The 21,959-nt window shown below is 48.0% G+C and overlaps 3 protein-coding genes across 7 annotated transcripts; 1 reads left to right on the top strand and 2 right to left on the bottom strand.

Annotated features, from left to right (window-relative positions):
* Nucleotides 1–99: 99 nt before the first annotated feature.
* Nucleotides 100–4,139, bottom strand: Tmem139 (transmembrane protein 139). Of its 4 annotated transcripts, none has more exons than XM_040740447.1 (5): nt 3,935–4,139; nt 2,920–3,000; nt 2,172–2,219; nt 1,423–1,684; nt 100–938 (listed from the first exon to the last, which is right to left on the bottom strand). In XM_040740447.1, the coding sequence occupies exons 4-5, from the start codon at nt 1,665–1,667 to the stop codon at nt 530–532; spliced, it is 654 nt and encodes a 217-aa protein (XP_040596381.1). In that variant the 5' UTR covers nt 1,668–1,684; nt 2,172–2,219; nt 2,920–3,000; nt 3,935–4,139; the 3' UTR covers nt 100–529. The 4 variants fall into 4 exon arrangements, with proteins under 4 accessions (XP_040596381.1, XP_040596379.1, XP_040596380.1 ...); XM_040740445.1 differs by having other exon boundaries at nt 2,172–2,269; nt 3,935–4,138; XM_040740446.1 differs by lacking the exons at nt 2,920–3,000; nt 3,935–4,139 and adding an exon at nt 2,581–2,724 and having other exon boundaries at nt 2,172–2,269.
* On the top strand, nt 3,015–15,328 carry LOC101833092 (60S ribosomal protein L37-like). Of its 2 annotated transcripts, none has more exons than XM_040740451.1 (3): nt 3,015–3,023; nt 5,531–5,535; nt 14,977–15,328. In XM_040740451.1, exon 3 carries the CDS (start codon nt 14,990–14,992, stop codon nt 15,281–15,283), a length of 294 nt encoding a protein of 97 aa, XP_040596385.1. In that variant the 5' UTR covers nt 3,015–3,023; nt 5,531–5,535; nt 14,977–14,989; the 3' UTR covers nt 15,284–15,328. The 2 variants fall into 2 exon arrangements, with proteins under 2 accessions (XP_040596385.1, XP_040596383.1); XM_040740449.1 differs by having other exon boundaries at nt 3,016–3,023; nt 14,972–15,328.
* A 1,628-nt stretch (nt 15,329–16,956) lies between these two features.
* Gstk1 (glutathione S-transferase kappa 1) lies at nt 16,957–21,713 on the bottom strand. Its single transcript, XM_005083078.4, has 8 exons — nt 21,534–21,713; nt 20,745–20,826; nt 20,451–20,579; nt 19,916–20,016; nt 19,739–19,774; nt 17,896–18,012; nt 17,484–17,577; nt 16,957–17,192 (listed from the first exon to the last, which is right to left on the bottom strand). Exons 1-8 carry the CDS (start codon nt 21,603–21,605, stop codon nt 17,143–17,145), a joined length of 681 nt encoding a protein of 226 aa, XP_005083135.1. The 5' UTR covers nt 21,606–21,713; the 3' UTR covers nt 16,957–17,142.
* Between the last annotated feature and the right edge of the window lie 246 nt (nt 21,714–21,959).

Consider the following 21,959-nt stretch of genomic DNA (forward strand, 5'->3'; position numbering starts at 1 on the left):
TCAGATTTCTCTCTCTTACCTACCAGCTGTCCCGAGACAGGGTTAAACAAAGTCGTGTGCATCGCCCGGTTCGCATTGAAAACAGTAGGCACTGGAGAGTGGGGTTTGACTCGAGCTATCTTTATGTTTTTACCGGCATCCCCGTTGACGTGCAAACTACTCCCCCTCACCCTTAGAGTCAGTCTCTCCTTACCCTGGTAGGTAGCAATACCCTACCAGGGACCTCAAGCCAGGCTCGACGAAACACAGCCGCCACTCCGAGGTTACTGCTCCGGTTCCTCTCTTGTCGTTGTCCACCTTACTCTAGCAGACGCTGGTTATCCACGCAGGGCTCCAAGAGTTCCTGCAGAAGAATCCAGCTGTGCCACCTGTATCTCAAGTGGGAAGCACTCGCCGTAGCCCGACTCGACGCCACGCTGGCTTGAAGACCCCAAGTGTGATGTCCTGGGCAAAGCCAGTCTCCGATTAAGCAGACACCAGGAAACGCTCAGCCAGCGACTGCGGACGTGACAGGTTCTGAGAGCACCGCTTAGGGGAGTATCCATTTATCTTCGTAGAAAACGTTGTCATCCTCAGGGTACGCGAACGAGATTTCGTAGGCAGGGGGTGGGGTCGTGGGCTCCGACTTGGGGGCCACCCTCAAACTTTGCAGGTCAGGAGCGGTGGACACAACTCGCGGACCCCTGAGTCGAAGAGCTCGCCCGGGGTTTCCTCGGCGAGTCATTGTCCCCTCTGAGCCTACTCGCCTCTGCCGTTTCGGGCTTCCCGGGCTGGGCCTGTCTAGCTGGCTGGGCTGCGGCCCCTCGACGGCGCCTGGGGCTGCTACCACGCTGCTGTAAGGGGGTGGTTGCTCCAGCTCTTGGACGCGGTGCTGTGACGGTGCGTCCATCGCCACCACGGCCTGTTCATAGGTGGGCACCTCAAAAGCTGCATTGTCCCTGCGGGGGAAGAAATACGGTCCTCAGTGGCTGCCTGAAAGGAGTCCTTTTTTTTCCTGTTCTGCTCTTGCAAAAGACCCCTCTGTTGCCAGCTGGCTTTCGCTTTTAACGACACCAGTGACTGAGGAAAGCAGAATCCAGGCTTCAGAAACTAAAGGCACGGAGGGAATAAGGGCCTATGGCAGTGGTTTTCAATATGTGGGCCACGACCCCTTTTTTGGGGGGAGGGGATCTCATCAGATGATCCTGGAGACTGGATATATACATTATTATTCATAACAGTAGCAAGATTACAAAGTAGCAATGAATAATTGTGTGGTGGGGGGTCACGCATCGTGAGACGCTGTATTAAAGGGTCACTGTATTAAAGGGACACTGTATTAAAGGGACACTGTATTAAAGGTCACCCACCGCATTAAGAAGGCTGAGAACCACTGGCCTAAGGGCACATTCGTGCCATCCTGCTCTTTCCCCATTAACTCACCTTGCGTTGCCCGAGGCCTCTGGAGTCTCGGTCTGCCTTGACCTCTGTCTTGATTGAAGGCCCCGGTCCACAACACAGGACAGGAGGCAGGCAAAAAAGCAGAAGGCAGCCAAGCAGAGGAAAAAATAAGCCACAGGGGCAACATCAGGTTGTATAACCAGTAAAGCCAGCCCCAGGAGAAGCGAGGCGCTGCTCAGGAAGAGAAACGGCTGCTTCAGTTTCCCCCACAATCGCCTTGGCACCATGGTCCCTCTCGGGGCACCTGCAGAAATACGCGTCGGGTTTTTTGTTTGTTTTGTTTTGCGTGTTAGCTAGCCATTGGCACCACAGACGGGCAAGAACCCAGAGTAAAAACATTATGCTCCTCTGCTTGGTTCCCGGTTCTCAGTCTGAAACAAACCATCCTCAGGGCCTCTGGGGCTGCATCGTTCTCTCTAGGCTATTGGTGTGGAAAGCGGGGAACCCAGCCCGGTCGGGACTCTCAGCCTCCTGTGAGCTTACTATGCCAGGGCGCCCACTCACTGCCTTTCTTTCTCCCTCCCCTGCGGTCCCCTTCCAGCTCCCAAGTGCGCCACGCAGGATCCACTGCCCTTGGCCTCAGTGCACACAGGCATCTCTGGAATCCAGGTGACAGGTCAGCCTTTTCCCTTCTTCCGTTCTGATCAGACCACCATCCTTCTCCTCCCAGCCAGAGGCCCCCTCCCCCAGGATGACCCTTCTGGAAGGAGGGAGGAGGGCTCATCGCTTACCTGTCAGCCCGACTTCTGCTGTCTGCCACAGCTGAGTCAACCCATGCTCTGGATGGAGGAGAATGTGAACCCGAGACCCAAGGCCGCAGGGACACCAACTAAGTGCGAAGGAATCTTTAGAAAGTCCTAATGCTTTCTAAACCCCACTCAGTCCAGACCCAAGCCCCCCCCCAAGTCATTAAGCTCTGATTTCAAGTTTCCTGTCAGCACAGAGGCTGGGAGGTGCGTGGGAAGGGGACACCTTTTCTCCGAGAAAAACAGCAACCTTCACTCTCAAGACAGCCCCCACCAGGCAAACTCCCTGTCAGTTTCCGGTTGCAAGAACTCCAAGACCCTCCCCACCCACACCAGCCCGACTCCGGCGGCCTGCGTCCCGCCCCTCCTGGAGGCCTCAGGAGCTCTGGCTCACCTGTCTCCTAGGGACGCAGAAAACCAGTCACAGACCTGGAACTCAGGGGCAGAGGGCGGGGCCCACTTGCCCCACCCTCTCTTCTGCCCCAACCCTTCCTTCAAGCCTAGTTTTTCTAGGTTCACGGCCTTAGCTTCCCCTTCACCCACCACTAAAGCCCTGTCCCCTCCTCCTCTCCAAGGCCTTTGTACTTAGGACTGGAATCCGGGAGTTAGTCTTTCCCTCGTCTTACTCAAAGCGTCTTGGGTGTTGATCACAATCCTAAGCACAAATACCTTGCTGATCTGTTTTGTACCCGTCTTTCCTGATTGACTGGAGCACAGACTGTGGCGTATTTACCTTGCTGGGTACAGAGGGAGCCCTGGTGGGAATCACAGTGGGCGCCTGGGGCCTCCGCAGCAGTGTCTGTGGATTCTTTGTCTGGGGGAGAGAGGTGTGCTCTTGTTTCCAAGCTCAGGTAAAACTGGCTTCTTAGAAATCCAACTCCTAAGCTCTCGGGAGGCAGAGACAGGCGGATCTTTGTGAGTTCGAGACCAGCCTGGTCTATAAGAGCTAGTTCCAGGACAGCCTCCAAAGCCACAGAGAAACCCTGTCTCGAAAAACCAAAAAAAAAAAAAAAAAAAAAAAAAAAAAAAGAAATCCAACTCCTAGATGAAGCCTGCTTTGAAGTCTGCACCCACCGCATAACCACACCCTTCTCCGTTCTCTGCTCCAGCATTTTGCCTGGTTATATAGTATTTTCCACTTTGAGTTTCTCAAGACAAGTGACTCTTTTCAATCTTCCTCGAATCCCCGAAAGTGAGGGGATTCTTGACACTGGGTAGCTTCATGAGGCCGAGATCGAGAACTGTGCTCACTCGGGTGCTCTAGTTGTGGGTCTGGCTGAGAGAAGGAGGCTGGGAGGTGGCTGGGGCCTTGCTGTGTCCCAGAGTCGGAACAGAGGGGACTCTGTTCCTTCGCTGCCTTAGCAATGGACAGACCCGGGAGAGATGGGGACACAAATATCATCCAGGGTCTCCAAGAAGAGTTGTGGGCCTAGATGAGGGGGGGGAGGGAGAGAGAGAAAGCGGGAGGGAAAGAGACAGAGAGACAGAGAGACAGAGAGACAGGGAAAGAGAGACAGAGAGAGAATATAGATTTGAGAAAGAACATACTGAGTAGCGTTTTGTGGGTTGTGGTGGGACTTTTGAGTGAACCCCTGCCCCAGCTTGCTCCGGAGGAAATGGGGCGGCATGAAAGGCTGGAGTGTCCATGTGAGGTGCAGCTCCACATAAAGCAGGAGTGGGAACGAGGAGGACAGCTTGGTATTCTGCCGGCACCAAGGGATCCCTTTTGTTTGTGCCCGTCTCCTTACCGTTCAGCCCGTATGGAGAAAGTGTAGCTGGAATCCAGACGTACACCCTCCGTTAATGCTTCACCAGAAGGAAGTTGGCGAGGAGTCCTTGGTATACATTTTCTTAAGGTGTGAGTTTGGCGAGGGAGAGGGACGGGGTAAGAGGCAAAGGGCCTCTGGGTGTGGGTCGGAGTGCCTACAGCATGAGGTCCTGGCTGTGCTCCTGAAGGGAGAGCTGGGATCTTTATAGCTTAAGGCTCTTGCTTGCCTGAGGAGGTTGTGACCTTGAGATCTGATAACTGTGATCAGCACTAGGTATAAGTCAGAGAGTCTGGACTGTCTGCAGTCTGCGTTCTTTAATTCCCTAACCCGGTAATTTGAAATCAATTGCATTAGTTTCATTTATAGAGTATTTAAAAGATAAGGGAAAAATGAAGATTAGTAATTATATTGACACCATGTAAAAGTTTTATAATTCTAGGCTGTTCACGAAACAGACCATACTCTGGTTCATGCTAGTGTACATTCATTACTTTGAAACTTAAAAAAGCTTTAGAAATTAGGTGGCATATCTTTCACTTGGTGATGAAGTCTTTACCAGAGTAATTTCTGTTTAGGGGTCAAACTCAGGGCCTTTCATAGATTAAACAAACCCTCTGAACTATATGTTATCAGCCCCATTTTATTTCTAAAATCTTTGCAACATTTTATTGAATAGATAACCCATAATTCTGTTAACACACCATTCTGAAGTTTTATTCGATAAGAGCCAGCTATCTTATTCACTTTCATTATTAGAAAATATGCTAGAGGGCCAGGCGTTGGTCCCAGCACTCAGGAGGCAGAGGCAGGCGGATCTTTGTGAGTTCGAGGCCAGCCTGGTCTACAGAGCGAGTTCCAGGACAGCCTCCAAAACAATACAGAGAAACCCTGTCTCGAAAAACAAAAAAACAGAAAACAACAACAAAAATATGCTGGAGGAAACAGCAAGGAGTCTGGAGGTTGCCAGGGCCAGGATAGGGGTAGCGTAGAGGAGTTAATGGGGCTCTCACATAGTGACAGACATCCTAGTACTAGATAGTAGTGGTGACTTGTGTGACTTGTGTACTTCAAAGACTATTCAGCGCCCTGAACATCTTACATGTACTTTCTCCTAGTTTTTATGGATTGAATGAAGAATCCCGAGAAGCGAATAAAATCTAGTGTAGGTTTTTATTGAGAGACGAATAGATGCGAAAGTTTTTATTGCCCTGAATACAAATGGCCAGTGTTCACTAAGGTTTTTCTTCCCTTTTGTTCTCATCAGCTTAGCGTCTGCTTTAGTTACTTTTCTGTGACTTTGATGAGACAATGGCTAAGGCAGTTTAAGGGAGGAAAGATTTGTTTCCACTAAGGGTTTAAGGGAATAAGGTCTTTTGTGACAGGAAAGATGTGGCAGATCAGGGAGCAGAGAAAGGAGAATGTCAGTGTCACCTAGCTTTTCACATGACGGACTGCCTACAGCCAGGGCAAGTATTCCTTCTCCGTTAATCATCTCTGGAAACACCGGTAGACATTCCCGGAGTATGCCCCACTAATGTCCTAAGAGGTTTTTTTTTTTTTTTAAATCCAATCAAGCCGATAAAATTAACCACCACAGTATCTTTAGCCTTTGACAGATTCTACTGAGTTCCATTACTCCCTGTGTCCATTATTCTCACTTCATCTTAGGGGACTGTCTTAGGGTTCTTTTTTTTTTTTTTTTTTTTTGGTTTTTCGAGACAGGGTTTCTCTGTATTGTTTTGGAGGCTGTCCTGGAACTCACTCTGTAGACCAGACTGGCCTAGAACTCACAGAGATCCGACTGCTTCTGCCTCCCGAGTGCTGGGATTAAAGGCGTGTGCCACCACTGCCCGGCCCCTGTCTTAGGGTTTCTATTGCAGTGAGAAACACCACGATCAAAAGCAGCTTGGGGAGGGAAGGGTTTATTTGCATCTTCCAAATCTCAGGACATCAGGGCAGAGACTCAACTCAGGAATCTGGAACCAGGAACAGAAACAGAAGCGTGGAGGAGTGCTACTTACTGCCTTCTCCTTGTGGACTGCTCACCTTACTCTCTTACGCAGCTGGAACCCCCTTCCCAAAGGTGGCACTGTCCTTCCAGCATCCATCATTAGTCAAGAAAAAAAAACGACCTCACAGACTTGCCTGCAGGCAAACACGAAGGAGGCATTTTCTCACTGAGGTTTCCTCTTCCCAGATGGTCCTAGGTTGTGTCTAGTTGAGAAGAAGAACAACCCAAACCACCACCACCACCAAAACCCCAAAACAAACAAAAAACAACCAAGATAGGGATGATGGAGTGACAAGCAGATGAGATAATAGGTTCTTGACGTGTTTATCTCTGTTAATTTTTTAGTTAGTTCTGCAGTGTTGTGGTTGTGGATCTGGATCTCCTTTATTAACTGTGGCTTAGGGTGTTTGGTGTGTACTGCTCACTGTTGTCGAAGACTCAAAGTAAGAAAGTTACAACGTGTATAACCTGAAATAATTACTGTGATAATTTCCACATTATGGATAAGGTCAGAAACTTAATGAATGCAGGGGCTGGGGGTGTAGTTCGGTATCTTTAGCAGGACTCGGACTGGATGTAGAAGCAGGAGAAGCAAGAATCCAAGGTCACTTCCAAATACAGAGAACTCAAGGCCACTAGCTCGGGCTAAATGGGACCCTGTTTCAAATGAACGGGGAACACAGATGGGAGGGGCGGGGTCAATTAGAACCCTGATTCTTAACTACTATATGCCCCCACCAAATACTTTTGGGGGACACTTCTAGTGATAACTTCATGAAAACGCCTCTGACATTCTGCAAGCGTCACTCTGCTCTTCCCTGAGAGATGGTTAGATGGAATATTTCCTCTTGTTTGGCATCATGAGGGACGACTGGTATTCAGACAGCAAGGTGACAAAGGATATTACAACCCCCCCCCAAATAAAGGTGTCGCCATACGAGGCAGAGCGAGGAAGTAATGGGTATACTACTGCACCAAGATGCTAACCCTCCATCGCCCAATGAAGACCCAATAGGCATAGACTCAGCATCGGTGGTTCCTGTTAAAGCATGCTGCAGTTTGGACATAAAGTTGCACCCCAAATGCTCATTGAGGGGTGAATGGACCAGGAGGATGCTGACTTTATTAACAGACTGGTCCATTGATGAGTTCATAGCTGAATTAAGTAGAAGGGAGGGCCATGTTGAAGGTAGCAGGTCATGGCAGCATGCCTTTGAAGGATGTGTTTTATCCCTAGACCCTCCCTGCCTTTATCTTTCTTTCTGTTTCTTGGCCACAGTGAGGTGAGTAGCCTCCTCTGCCCGATGCTTTGGCCACCTTTCCTCAGCCTGAAGTAACGGATCCATCTGACCCGAACCGTCTGAAACCACGAACCCAAACAAACCTTAAGTTAATTTTTCTTTGCATATTTTGTTACAGTTGGAGAAGGCTGACTGACATACATCACAGATATACATACATCTTTTGAATAGAAACAATTGATTGGGCCTACATGAGACCCTGGTTTTTGTTGTTGTTGTTTTAATGGTCTTGTTTGTCCCTTGGCCCCCAGCTCGTTGGGTAAGGCTCGTTATCATTTTAATTCTCTGAAGGATCCAGCCAGTTCAGATATAGTAAATGCATTAAGACCAGACACACCTTGACCTGTTAATTCAGCAGTGCTTTCTTTGTTAATCCCTTCTTGCTTCCACGGAGCTGGGAACCCTCCAATATGGAAGGGTAAATACATGATCTCACCCTCAAAAACAAAGCTTAAGATAGCACAATACTCACTAGGAAGGAATGGAATGGACAGTGGGGTTTAGGCAGCCAGTCTAACTCAGGTATTCACCAAACCACCAAAAGCTTTAATGAAATTTGAGAACTTGATCATAGTTGTTGCCAAGTAACAATAGAAGCTTTACTTCAAGCTTAGCACTGGGTTTATTACAAATGTCAACAGATGGGAGAGAGAGAGAGAGAGAGAGAGAGAGAGAGAGAGAGAGAGAGAGAGAGAGAGAGAGAGAGAGAGAGAGAGAGAGACCCACATGTAGCCAGGAGTGGAGGAACAAGACTAACACAGGCTGAACCAGGAGATTCATGAGTTCCAGGCCAGCCTGGGTCACTCAGTAAGACATTGTTTCGAAAAACGTAAATAGATGAGTAAACAGACAAGGAAGCGGCAGATAGATAAACGAATTGTACGTACATGCATGCATCCCTAAATACCAACAAGCAGAAGGCCTCAGGGGGTTTAGAGACTGACCAACCTGGTCCCCTGAAGACTCTTACAGGACTCTGGGTGGGTTTTCTGAGCACCAGTTTCTAATAAGCCTGTGAAAATAAACAACCTCTGATTACCAATGATTTCCCACCCGGCGCCTCTCTCTGAAACTGCAGCCAGATTTGAATGCAATGGGTGTGTCTGGTAGGGCCAGCAGAGGGCACCATCTTGTCACTGGGACCTGATTCCATTAAGGAGCACTTGTTTACACTGTACAGAGCCCCACTTAACCTCCCAGGGACCTATGCAGACGAGTGACTTTGGTCTCCAGGGTTTTGTGAAGTAGGCAGAGTGATAAGACACTCATCAGACTTAAATAGTGATAAGTGATGGTCTGGAAACTATAAAAAATCAAAAATCGCTTTCATTAAAATATAGTTGTTTCAGTTCATTAAAGCAATCTATATTTTTGGTACACTATTTAATAGTTAAGAGGATTATATAAAACATTTCTTTCTACCCCCAAACTTTACTTAACCTCAGTATCTTTCCCTAAAGGCCATCAGTTTGCCCAGCCAGAGAGCATGAACAGATAAAAACTGATAGAACCTCCCTGAATGTGTTTGGAAGCATGCCATTAATATTGATTGATATTTTACTTTTTCCATGTAACTACACATTAGAGATTGCTCTTTTTCAAAAATATACCATTTTATTATTAAGCATTAGGAATAGAGAACACAATTTTATAATGAATACACATACTCACCATATGTTTTTATAATCAACACTATGCTGTACTTGCTTTGTTACTCGAATGTTTATTGGTTTCTCATTTTATCCATTTTTTCAATACACCTTAGTTTTTGTTACATTTCAAAGGGATTTTCAGACATCAATATACTTCTGCCTAAATACAAAATAGATCTCAGTGTTTGTAAGTTCTTTCCTTCTCCCATGAAACACAGATTTTTTTAAAGGGGGCCACTCCCTGGCTTTTGACATAAGCCTGTGTAATCAAGTGTCATTTCAAATGCAAGTCAGTACTCTCACCCAGAAAGTATCCAGTCCCTCAGTCTATTACATGGGCATGCATTGTTTTTCTTGCCATCTTTTAAAATAATAACATATTATAGCATAAGACATAAATGTTTGATTTTATTCTGTGTGTGTGTTTGTGTGTGTGTGTGTGTGTCTGTCTGTCTGTCTTTTGGGGAAAGGGTTCAAGACAGGGTTTCTCTGTATTACCCTAGCTGTCCTGGAACTTGTTCTGTAGACCAGACTGGCCTCCAACCTATAAAGATCTGCTTGCCTCTGCCTCCCAAGTGCTGATATTAAAGGTGTGAGTGACCCTGCTCCGCTGATTTTCTTCTCTTTTAAGGGAACTATTCATTTGATCAATGACTTCCCAAATGACAACCATTTAGGACTATATATTTACGGGCTACAATGTTTTGATATGTATATTTACACTGTGGAAAGACTGCAGTGAGTTGATTAATGCCACCTGCATTTTTATGCAATGAAAATATTTAATATAAATTTCTTTACAACTTGGAAATAAACCCCAGTCATCACAACATTCAAGAGGTCTTGAAAAGTCATTATTTACGCCGAGCATGCACTTTGTAGCCTTTGGTCAATATCTGCCCAGCATCCACCTCACCTCTGCCTTGTTCTGCTATAACCATCTGTCATCTGTCCGTCTGTCTGTCTGTCTACCCTCTCTCCCTTCTTTATAGCAGTTTCATACTGTAACAGGCCCCCAGAAGCCTCAAACCTACAATCTGGTTGTCTCTAGCCTCTAAGGTGCCATGATTCCAGTTGTGTACCCCAGCAGCCAGCTTGAATTTTAGACTCTACCTGTGAGACCACGTAGTACTTTTTTTTGTCCTTTTACACCTGGCTCATTTGAATGAGTATATTATCTTCCAGGTTCTGCTTTGCAATCAGAAGTCCTTCTTATTTTAAGGCTGAGTATGGCGTCATAATCACAGCGTGTTTTCTTTAGGTAACTGTTAGCGGAAATTTAGGTCGATTTCATTCCCTGGCTGCTGTGGATAATGCAGCAATGAATGTGGCTGCACACATCTCTTTGACTGACTGATTCCAGCGCTTTCATATGTGTATCTAGGAGCGTGACTGCTAGATATACGGCAGCTTCTCTGGCATGCCTAGGGGAAAGTTGGGAAGACAGACAGACCAGACAGAAAACTCCAAATCCCAGTGTCTTCAGGGGAAGCAGGTTTTAAGCAGAAGAGTTTGCAGGACAATCTTTTTTTTTTAATTTTTTAAAATTTATTGTGTATACAGTCTTCTGTCTGCATGCCATCGGAGGGCACCAGATCTCATTCAAGGTGGTTGTGAGCCACCATGTGGTTGCCCAGAATTGAACTCAGGACCTCTGGAAGAACAGTCAGTGCTCTTAACAGCTGAGCCATCCCTCCAGCCCCACAGGGCAATCTTAAAGTCTGGTCATAGGCTGGGCGTTGGTGGCGCACGCCTTTAGTCCCAGCACTCGGGAGGCAGAGGCAGGCAGATCTCTGTGAGTTCGAGGCCAGCCTGGTCTACAGAGTGAGTTCCAGGACAGCCTCCAAAACAATACAGAGAAACCCTGACTCGAAAAACCAAAAAAAAAAAAAAAAAAAAAAAAAAAGTCTGGTCGTAGAGGGCTTGTTTACTTCTCTCTTCCATAGAGAGAGTCACAGATGTCCACACACTTTTATCAGGGGTTATGCTAGTCAATTTCAATTTCAATTGTCACCTTGATGAGATCTAGAACCCTGTTGCCTCTGGGCATGCCCATGGGGAGATTATTTTGATTAGGTGGAGATGGGAAGAACACTTGTCCACTGTGGTGGTTTGAAAGAAAATGGCCACCAAAGGGAGTGGCACTATTAGGAGGTGTGGCCGTGCTGGATGAAGTATGTCACTATGGGCGGGTGGACTTTAGGGTCTCTTTGGTTCAAGCTTCCCTCAGTGAGACAGTCAGTTGACTTCCTGTTGCCTGCAAGATGTAGTAGTCTCAGCCCCAGCACCAAGTCTGCCTGTACGACACCACGCTCCCTGGCCACCACGCTCCCTGGCGTGATGATAATGGGCTAAACTGAACCAGTAAGCAGGATGCTCCAATTCAATATCTTCCTTAACAGAGTTGCTGTGGCTACTAAATTTTCTTTGTCCACCCAGATGGTATCTTCAAAAGCAAGTGATATTTGACTAATTAGGCTAAGATTTTTATGTAAGATTATCAGTCAACTACATCTACTCATCGAGTCCTACAATTGTGTTGAAAATACTTTAAGTTGTTCTGGGAATGGATTTCTGTGGCAGAATACTGAGCATGGTCAGGAAAACGGGGCTTGACCATCAGTTTTGTTTGGCTAGCTTGCTTCCTTAAGTAAGGCAACAGACAAAGCTGAATTGTAATCTTCATTACCTCGAATATGCTTTGTCATCATATGTACTTCCTATGTATTTCTGGTAACCATGAAAATTGTCATACTAAAAGAATCTATATCGGGTGCAGAAAAAGAAAAAAAGAGTTGCTGTGATCAGGGTGTCTCTTCACAGCGATAGAAAATCCCGAGTAAGACCCACACTACGGGTGGCGCAGTCTCCTAAGCTGTGGTCCTGGATTTCATTAGGAGGAGAAAGGAGCCGAGCATGAGCGACCATGTCTCTCTTCTTCCTCACTACAGATGAACTGAGACTAGCTGCTTCAGGCCCCCACTGCCCTGACTGCTCCGCCATGTTGGACTCTCACCTCAGATGGCGAGACAAAAGCAAACCCTTCTTTTCTTAAGCGGTTTTTGTCAGGTATCTTACCACAGTCAGAGGAAGCCTGACAAAGAGAGGTCTTCGTAACAGCAGGATGTCCCTGCAGGATCCAAACCCTTGATTCAAGCTTCTTTCTTTCCTGGCGATAAGAGAGCAGCCTCTCCTCATTCAAGCTTAACCCAGTGCATAATCCATAATTCATAGGCTAATATCTTAATGCCTTTGCTACAATATTCTTATGATGACATGTAGAAGTGTGGGTATATATAGCTTTGTATTTTCCCAATCCATATTATATCCTAAGAATTTCCAGTGTTCTTAAAAACTACACACACAACTTTTGATGTGTGATGCATTGTTTCCTGAACGAATCAACGTTATTGGAGCATCCCGTTGCTGTTAGATGTTTAATTTGCCAGAAATTAAAAAGAATTATAAACCAGCCTTGGCTTTGGCTACCTAAGTTTTGACAAAGGCAGAGAAAGCATGCAGTGGGAAACAGCCTGTTCAACAAATTGCGCTGGCAAAAGTGGGTATCCACCTGAGGAGGATAAAACTGGATGTGAACCTTTTGCCTTGTACAAAAATGCAAGACCTCAATTTAAAACCTAGAACACTGAGACTTCTAGAGAAAAACAGGGGGAGTACTGAAGACACTGGCATAGGCAGCAACTTCCTGAAGAGAATTCCAACAGCTTAGCCCGAGAGTCAACATATGGGACTACATGAAATTTAAGAGTTTCTGTAGAGCAAAAGAAATCATCAGCAGAGCAAACAGACAGCCCACAGAATGGAAGGAAGTCTTCACCTAAGAATGGGAATTAATAACCGGAATTTTACAACGATCTCAAAAAATCAGCACCAATAAAACAAAATACCAATCAAGAAATGAGCTAGCTGAAGCCGGGCGTTGGTGGCGCACGCCTTTAATACCAGCACTCGGGAGGCAGAGGCAGGCGGATCTCTGTGAGTTCGAGACCAGCCTGGACTACCAAGTGAGTTCCAGGATAGCCTCCAAAGCCACAGAGAAACCCTGACTCGAAAAACCAAAAAAAAAAAAGAAAAAAAAAGAAAAAAAAAAAGAAATGAGCTAGCTGAATGGTCAGTTTTCAGAAGAAGGAACACAAATGGCCAATAACTATTTCAAGTGTTCAATGCCAGCAGGGATATGTAAATTAAGGCCACTCTAAAATCATGCATCACCACTGTCATCAAGAAATCTGTCAGATGTTGGAGAGGATGTGGGGAAATAGGAACTCTTATTCTTGGCTGTGGGGAGTGCAGATTAATACGTCACTATGAAAACCAGTTTGGCGATTCCTCAAAAAGTTCAAGCAGAAATGCCATATGATCCATATACACCACGCCTGGGCGTACACCCAAAGGACTGTATATCCTACTGCAGAGACACTGCATGTCCATGTCCTATTGATGCTGTATTCACAACCGACAGAAAATGGAACCATCCTAAATCTCCATCAGTATGTGAAAAAACAGTGAAAATATGGCACATACACAAAATCAGTACTACTTGGCTATAAAGAAAACAAAAACCGAAATCCTGAAATTTTCAGGAAAAAGGAAGGACCTGGGAAATACGTTAAGCAAGATGATCCAAATTCAGAAGGAACCATGAGTTCTTCCTCATATATGGATCCTGGCATACGATGTAAACACGTGCGTGCACAGTCACCAGTGGGTATTGTAGTTTGAATGACAACTGTCCCCCACGGGCTCATGTATTTGAACACTTGCCCCCCCAGTCGGTGGCACTGTTGGGGGAGACGCAGCCTTGCCGGCTGACATACGTCACCACAGTTGAGCCTTGAGGGCCTGCACCCTCACCCCATTTCGTCTCTGCGCCCCCTGCTTCCCGCGTGCTGTTGGATGACCTCACAGGTTCCTGCTCCGGCTGCCCGCCGCTGCCTCTCCCCTTCCTCTGTGGATCGTCCCTCCGCAACCATAAGCGAACGTATGTTCTTTTATTTTTCTTCTATAAGTTGCTTTTGGTCATTATATTTATCAAGCAGGAAAGTGACGAATACAATCTAAAACTGAGATGGGAGAGACGACGAGGAAGGATGGAATGCAGACAAAGGGACATGAACGAAAATATAAAGCTGTCTTTTTTCTAGTTGCAGTTCCATCATAATTTTTTTTTCATACGCTATCAACTGTCTATTAAAGTACCCAGACCTATTCTTACATTTCATAGGATTCCCACACGTGTTGCTCCTTTGAGACAGCAATTGTGAAAGCTGAGCTTTCTTCGTAATTCTACTCGCCATTGGTGCAATAGGAACAAGGCAAGACTGGGCACTGAACACATTTGTTATACTGACCTACTTTGGACAAGGGATTAAAAGATATTTTGAGGTGAGGTATAGGCCTGGCCCAGCTGCCTTGAGAGGCATGCATCATAGACTTTTCAGGTTAGAGTCCACGGCTCCTAGGACACTATGTGCCTTTCAGTTACTGAGAAACCGAGGCCTTCCCTCAGGCAGTGAAGGGTTTGGGCGTGGTCAGTGCTGCTTCAGGGTTTGGGCGTGGTCCGTGAGGCAGGTCCGGGAGAGGGAGACCTCTCCCTACAAGGCCACTCTGTGTTTCTCCATATGTTCCCTTGGAAGTCAAGGAAGCATGGACGCTCGTCAGGACAACTGTTGTTAACATTGATCTTGTGTACCCTGTATAGCTTGAAAACATCGTTGCATCCTGGAAACTAAAACTGCATCGATCCTGGCAATTGTCATCGTATTCTGTTTCTGATAACAAGGGGATTAATAGTCTGATGGCTCTCAGTGAAAATTTTCACAACCTGAGACTTGCTGTTAGATTACTCTAACCCAAGCCTGGTTTAATTTCCTGCCAGGCATATCAGGAAACCTTGACCTTGTAAGTAATTACACAGTGAGAGACTCTGTAAACTGAAATTTCTTGATTTTTTTCCTTCTGCTTAAGATGATATTAAATTATTCTATTGTGGTATTTAATATGCAAGCATTTGGCTCTTCCGGTCTCTGGCCTCGGCGGCAGAAGCAAGATGACGAAAGGAACGTCATCCTTCGGAAAGCGTCGCAACAAGACGCACACGCTGTGCCGCCGCTGTGGCTCGAAGGCCTACCACCTTCAGACGTCCACCTGTGGCAAATGTGGCTACCCTGCCAAGCGCAAGAGAAAGTGTAATTGGAGTGCCAAGGCTAAGAGGCGAAACACTACCGGGACTGGACGGATGAGGCACCTAAAAATTGTCTATGGAAGATTCAGACATGGATTCCGTGAAGGGAAGACACCTAAACCCAAGAGGGCAGCTTTTGCAGCATCCAGTTCATCTTGAGGATTTCAGTCAGTCATAAAAATAAAATGTTCTGGTTTTGAAAACAAAAAAAAATATGCAAGCATTTGTTGTGCATAAAGTATGCTTTTGAAATAAAAAAACAAAACCACTAAACTACATTTGTGTTTGTATGTGTGCGGGCTCCTGGATGCCGTGGTGCGTATTGTGCATGTGGAGTGGAGTGGTTCAGGACAGCTTTCAAGAGTCAGTTCTCTCTTTCCACTCTGAAGGTTCTAAGTATGCTGCCCAGGTCACTAGGCTTAGCAGTTAACGCCTTTACCCACTGGTCCGTCTCACTGGCTAGCTACAGTGTTTACATGAGAAGACAGTACAGAGTCACACATCCCTAAAACTCTACACTCGCTATTGCCTGGGTGACTCTACAGCACACAAAGCTACTCGCTGTTTTAACCTGGCCTTATGTTTGTAAACACTGGGAGGGCCTCACACTTTTTTATTTTAGGTGAGCTGTGTGTACTATACGACTCCTTTGCAGAAGGGAATAGTCCACCTGAGGCGCACTTCTGGCTTTACAACACAGTGAATCTGGGCAAAGATGATTTTAGATCCTAGAAGATGCAGGGGTCGTGGAAGAGACAGGATGATGAAAGTAATAGGGTCTCCGGGGATGGGGGGAAAACGGGATATAAACTGAGAAAACCCAGGGAGACAGCATAGAGAAGCTGGCGCGAAGGGATGATTTAAAGCTGCCCCTGGCTCCCATCAGGTGTGCATGTGTGTCAGAATGGCATTACCACATTAGTTAGCATGACGTCAAAAATGTAGGAATAACCGTAAGTGAGGATTAAGGTAAGATACTAGGTACTAGGTAGTGGTAGCGAGTGTCTTTAATCCCAGCACTCAGGAGGCAGAGGCAGGCGGATCTCTGTAAGTTCGAGGCCAGGCTGGTCTACAGAGCGAGTTCTGGTATAGGCTCCAAAAGACAAGACAAAACAAAAATTGGTCAGAGGGAGGGAGGAATGGAAAAGCTGAAGACACTTGGGAGCGGGGCGGGGGGGCGGGGGGGAGTGGGGGAGGTGGGGGGAGCGGGGTGTGTGGGGGGGCAGGCAAGCTGAGCACCGAGGCCTGGTGTGTTCTCAGGATCTCAGGGTGTTATGAATAATTAAAGGGCGTGAGCCAGGCTGTGCTGGTTCACACCTTTAACCTCAGCACTCAGTAGGCAGAGGCAGGTGGATTTCTCTGAGTCCGAGATCAGCCTAGCTTGCAGAGGAAGTTCCAGAACAACCGGGGCTACACAGAGAAATTCCATCTAACAACAGCAACAAAAGAAAACGGAACAATTAAACGACGTCCCCAGGTCCTAGCAGCGTGGCCAGCGACTGCCTTGTTCTGGTTCTGCTGGCCTGTGCCGCTGGACTCACGCGGCAAATCTGAGCACGGCTGGAATGTTTGCTGCTCTTCTCCAGTGTCCATTATTACAGGGTCCCGGGGCACACTCCCCTCTCAGTGCCCCTGGCTGCTCAGAGACAGCTTAGTCTTCTGTCTCCGATAGACATACACTTTTTTTTTTTTGAGTAAGAGGAAGGCGATACTATCTCGCCTGAGAATCCAGAAAGAGCTCTTCATGCCCAACCTGTGGAGTAGGTGGGCAGCATGTGATCACAGGATCGAGGTATACCAACACCAGCCAGGCAGACACAGACCCAGAGATGTTTTGTCTAGTGGCATCAGGTTTATTTTACGGGAATGAGGAACCCAAGACTCTCCAAAAGGCCCTTGTGAGGCACAGAAGTAAAGGCAGGCACAGCTAAGGCAGACTCCTGCGTCAGCCCACAGGGCCAGCCATGGAAGCCAGCTTTGTCAAACAGAGAAATCGAAGTTTACTTCTGAAGGCAAACTTAAAGTCTGGCACATTGAGTTGTGGGTACAGGGCCCATCCACTTCTCTCCTAGATAAAGGAAATAGCATATGTCTATACTTGGTTCTCAGACACGTTAGCAGCAGGAGACGGTCCCAAAATGCCCTAGGCCATTCCAGGACCTGCGTGGCTTCAAGGTCTAGAAGGCTTCCTTCTCCCCTATGGGGAAGACTGTCTACCCCCATTTAACACTGACCAGCACCGACTGTGTGAGGCTCCCTTGTTGGAAATACCAGGAAGTTCTGTTGTTGTTCTTGTCATCTGATATAATGGGTGTTGGGCTGGGGTCAAAAGCTCAAGAGATTGGAAACCTGAACTTACCTAGCAGGTAAGCTAGCAACTCCATGCGATCGGAGCCAAATAGCATGTGGGTTTTACCATCCACGTGGGCAACGGTGACGGGCAGCCCAAAGGCCTAGAGGAAAACAGAGCAGGAAGGAAGGCGACAGAGCAGGCGCTCATTAGGCCGAGGTAGAGTATGTTCGGTGACACAGCGTTTGCAAGAGGCATCTTCTCTGCCAGCTGTGCCATAGCTCCTTACTTAAAAAAAAAATCCATCATCTACGTCCTTTCCTTCCTCGACTAGGCTTAGGGGAAGGAGGGAGCGGATGAGGTCTCCAGGGGATGGGGAGGACTCACAATGGGCTGAAGAGGAGCATGGGCACCCACGGTGACAACCCCTCTCTCCCTTCAGGCTGGGCCCAGGGGGCGGGGTATACATGGAGTTGCTCACCCCGTATTTGCAAGCTGCCTCAGTGGTCTCCTTGAGTTTGTCCTTCACCTGCGCTGTGTTTATTTTCTCCAGAAAGTTTTGGGCTTGCTCTGTGGCCATTCCTGCCTTCTGCGCAGCCTGGGGAGATGAGGAAGAGCGTACAGTTGTGTCAGGAGAAGGGAAGAGGGCGACTCTTGTCCCCTGACCTCAAGTTTTCCTGGAAAGACCTTTGCCCAACTGCAAGCAGCAGGGTGTTTATCCTAGTCAAGGCAGGCTGTCTCTTTTCCCCAAAGTGTTGAAATAACTGGGGAAGGCAAAGGCCAGACAGACGTCGGAGCCACAGAAACAGCACCAGAGGACGTCGCAGCGACCGGCGAGGCCCACATCTCTAGTCAGCGCACAGTAGCCAACGGCCATGCATCCACTTGCTTTACAGAGCTTGACAGCAGCAGAACTAAATGCCATCTGCTTGGCATTCAAGCCCAGAGTGCTTTCTTCCCTCTGCCCTGGAATTCCTAACCGTCTCAGGCTGGGTTCTGATGCTCGGAATGCAGTCATCGCTACGGCTACCCGCTTGGCTTCCAGAGAGTGAGCGGGATACCTGATTGGGGTGTCTCTTGAAGTTTAGGACTGGTGGCTTTTAACCTGGGGAGCTTTTTTAAAAAGTCCCAGTGTGAAGGCCATTCCCTAGATGATGACATCAGCCTTTCTGGGGGTGACACTGGGCACTCCCGGTGACATCCGTGTACAGCCCAAGTAGAGAAGCTACAGCTTGACCCATAAATCAATCTGACAGTTAAATGAAAGAGCTGTTGAGTAACAGGGGGAAAGGATAAGAGAAGTGGGCTATAGGAAGATTTGCTAAATGTTAAGTAAAAGCAGGCTAACATTGTGCACGCACACATACGTTTTTAGGAGCCAGATATAGACACTAGAGGACAACCTAGCCGTTCTTTGCATATCTAGCTTAGGGGTGATTTGATGTCTCCCGTGTCAAGAGAATAAGATCCAACTGTCATGCACATACAGGAGGAAAAGATCATTGTGAGTTTCTTGACTTTCATTCCAAAGAGCATCTGACCTTTAAAGCTCTCTCTGTCTGGCATGCACCCCCGTGTTTTGAGCCCTTTCCATTTATTTCCCGTCGAGCATCTGTTTAAGTCTCACTTGTCAGTTATTTCATCGTCTGCGTAAAGCCTCCCGCCTGGTAGCAGGCGTATAGTAGTGAAGTTTGTGTCAGGAGTCTCCGAGGCTTGTGTGTGTGGAAGGCTCCATCCTTCCCCATCTGGCCTTCCCAAACTGGTCCTCTCTTTCACACTGGCTTTGCTCATCCCTTTCATCAATTTCATTTTACCCAGGTAGACATTTTTTGTTGTTGTTGTCAAGTGTAGGGAGAGATCACCTACCCGCAGCATTGACAAAGCCCCCTAGGGGTGTGGTCACAGGTAAGTGGGAGAAGTCAGGGATAAAAGACTGACAGGAGTTGGGCTCTCCCTCTCTTGGGTCCCAGCTGAGGTTCGGAGACCACAGAGCACTGACTCAGTTCTCAGCTTCTCATGTAAGTTACTTCTATCTATCTTAATAAATACCCAGCTACCGTTTCCCGGCATCCTTTGTGTGACTCCTTTCAAGGCTTGATCTCAGGCCTCAGGCAGATTAAGCATGCACTCCTACAATTTAGCTACAAGAAAACGTAACATTCTTGAAAGGATCCTCTTAGTTCCAACTTCACGGTCATTTGTCCCCCTAGACACAAGACTTTTCTTTCTAAGCCACTAAGAACCTTTTATTTTTTTTCTCAGATTCCCTGCAACATTACTGGTGTGTGTGTGTGGGGGGAAGGGGGTCCAGTTCAGACACTCACAGCCAGGATGCTCTGGGACTCCGTGATATCTTCATCCTAAGGAAATGAGAACATTAGCAGGAAGAAGAGAGGGGGTATAACAGCAGGGTCCCATCTCTGGAAACTGCCCTGGGAAGGGTCATTAATGCCATCTAGCTACCAGACCCTTCCCTCCAGGACTCAGAGTCCATCCCTTACTCGAGACCAAGCACGCATCCACAGCTCTCTGGACACCTTCTCCAACATCTCTGGCTGCTCCATGCTCACAGCGGTGAGGAAGCGCATGGCATTTATAGTTCCTGTGGGGCACAGGCACACAGAGCTAGGATTCTTATTCCTTGCGTCCTGACAGAGGACCAGCGTAGCCTTACTTCTGACACCCCCCCACCCACTCCACCCCCGGTCTCAATCACTGGCTGTCTGTCTTCAATACCAGTCTCGCATCGCTGATATACTGTGCTGAGCCCTTATTTCTGTGCCCCGCCCGCCCTCCCCTTTCCGAGAACTGAAGCTGGGCTGATCTCCTATGAAAGACCCAACTGTTCTGTTCTCCATCTCTTCTGACACGCTTTATTTACTTAACTTATTTTGTCTCTATTTATTTCCTCTGGTACTGGAGTTATAGAGAGTTGGGAGCCACCGCCGTGGGTGCTGGGAATCAAATCCGGTCCTCAGGAAGGAAGGGCAGCCCGTGCTCCCAACCGCTGAGCCATTGCTCCAAACCTCTCCTTACCTTTCTTCAGAATCACACCGAAGAAATCCTTGGGCATACTGATGGGAACCTGGAATTGTTGCCCCAGGAGAGGAAGATCTTTGCTCATGTACAGGCCTTTTCGGGGAACCAGGGCTGGTGGTTTATTTCCTGGAGAGTCAGAGGGCCTCAGGCTTGGGGAACCCCTCCCGGGGAGAGGGCAGACTGCCGGCTTAGGAGGTTTGAGGTCTGTCTGCACGCTCCGTGTAGGACCGGCCCCTCAGACCACAGGAAAACAACCCTCCTTGCCTAGCTGGAGGGCTTCTCCCCGCTTACCGCTGTCATTCATGACCCCAGCGATCAACGTGGGACGCAGCTGCAGCTTGATGTTCCAGAGGTGTTGGTACCTGCACAGGACCTAGCCCGTAGAGATAAGAGAGGGAGCCTGTGTGTGACATCTGGAGAGGTCGGGTGGCTCACTCAAGTGGCCTTAGGCTGTCTCCTGGTTCTAAGTGCAGAGCAGGGACGACTACTCCACACTGAGCCGCTTGGTTTAAAAGGACAAAACTCCCAGTTCTTTGGAACGGATACCGGAATCCTCATTCTGGTGTGTGGGTCCCACCCCGAAGAGCAGGGGTTCTCAACCTGTGGGTAGTGATCCTTTGGCGGGAGAAAGTCAAACGACCCTTTCGCAGGAGTCACACATCAGAGATCCTGCACATCAGATATTTATATTATGATTCATAACAGTAGCAAAATCACATTTACCGAGTAGCAACGAAAATACTTTCGCGAGGGTCGCAGCGTTGGGAAGGTTGAGAACCACCGCTGTAGAGCATCCAGGCGCCCCTGACTTCCCCCAACCCCCTAAACTTGACTTGCGGCCTTGGAGTGGCCTCTGTTTTATTCCCAGGGCCCCGTGGGGGAGAGAATGTTTGACCTTAGGAAACCAGCACCCTACTCGGAGACACAGTCCGTTTAAAGGCACAAAGCGGACTTCGGCCGGGAACAGTCTGTGCTTGCCCTAAACCTGAGGGCAGCCCCAGCAATTTCTGCAGCCCGGTGCCCAGTGCAACGCCGGGCACTCGCCCTCAGGCCGCAGCCCTGGCGGCTTCCCCGTGTCACCTCAAATCCCAGCCAGGAGTAGGGGGACAGGACGTCGTAGAACAGTTCCAGGGTGCGCGGCGCCAGCCCCATAGTGCTGCGGAGGGCGAAAGCGAAGAGCACAGTGCCAGCGAGTTAAGCAGCCAGTTCCAGCCCCGGGAACTGCAGGTGGGACCGCTGAGGGCCCTAGTGCGCAGCCTCCGGGAGAGACCCCGCCCTGCGGGGGGCGGGTCCAGGGGGCGGGTCCAGGGGGTGTGTAGCCGGTCCACGAACGAGGGCGCCCTGCAGGGCCACAAGGGCCACAAGGGCGGAGTCTGATGCAAAAGGGGAAGGCAAGACCCAGCAGAGCCTCTCGGGTGTGTGAGACCTCTAGACGTCTCTGGAACTTTATCTCTCAAGCAAAGACGCAATGCTTAAGGATGACGAATTCGGAGGGATGCAAATATA

This window comes from Mesocricetus auratus, unplaced genomic scaffold (assembly GCF_017639785.1).
Source record: "Mesocricetus auratus isolate SY011 unplaced genomic scaffold, BCM_Maur_2.0 Super-Scaffold_100694, whole genome shotgun sequence".
NCBI lineage: Eukaryota > Metazoa > Chordata > Mammalia > Rodentia > Cricetidae > Mesocricetus > Mesocricetus auratus.

What these genes read in the sequence shown, in the direction of transcription:
- Tmem139 (XM_040740447.1), bottom strand. Translation starts at nt 1,667, where the DNA reads ATGGTGCCAAGGCGATTGTGGGGGAAACTGAAGCAGCCGTTTCTCTTC. An exon ending in GAGGCCTCGGGCAACGCAAG is followed by an intron (nt 939 to 1,422) that starts GTGAGTTAATGG and finishes CTTCCCCCGCAG; the next exon opens with GGACAATGCAGCTTTTGAGG.
- LOC101833092 (XM_040740451.1), top strand. Translation starts at nt 14,990, where the DNA reads ATGACGAAAGGAACGTCATCCTTCGGAAAGCGTCGCAACAAGACGCAC.
- Gstk1 (XM_005083078.4), bottom strand. Translation starts at nt 21,605, where the DNA reads ATGGGGCTGGCGCCGCGCACCCTGGAACTGTTCTACGACGTCCTGTCC. An exon ending in ACTCCTGGCTGGGATTTGAG is followed by an intron (nt 20,827 to 21,533) that starts GTGACACGGGGA and finishes TCTACGGGCTAG; the next exon opens with GTCCTGTGCAGGTACCAACA. An exon ending in AGGCAGCTTGCAAATACGGG is followed by an intron (nt 17,578 to 17,895) that starts GTGAGCAACTCC and finishes GTTTTCCTCTAG; the next exon opens with GCCTTTGGGCTGCCCGTCAC.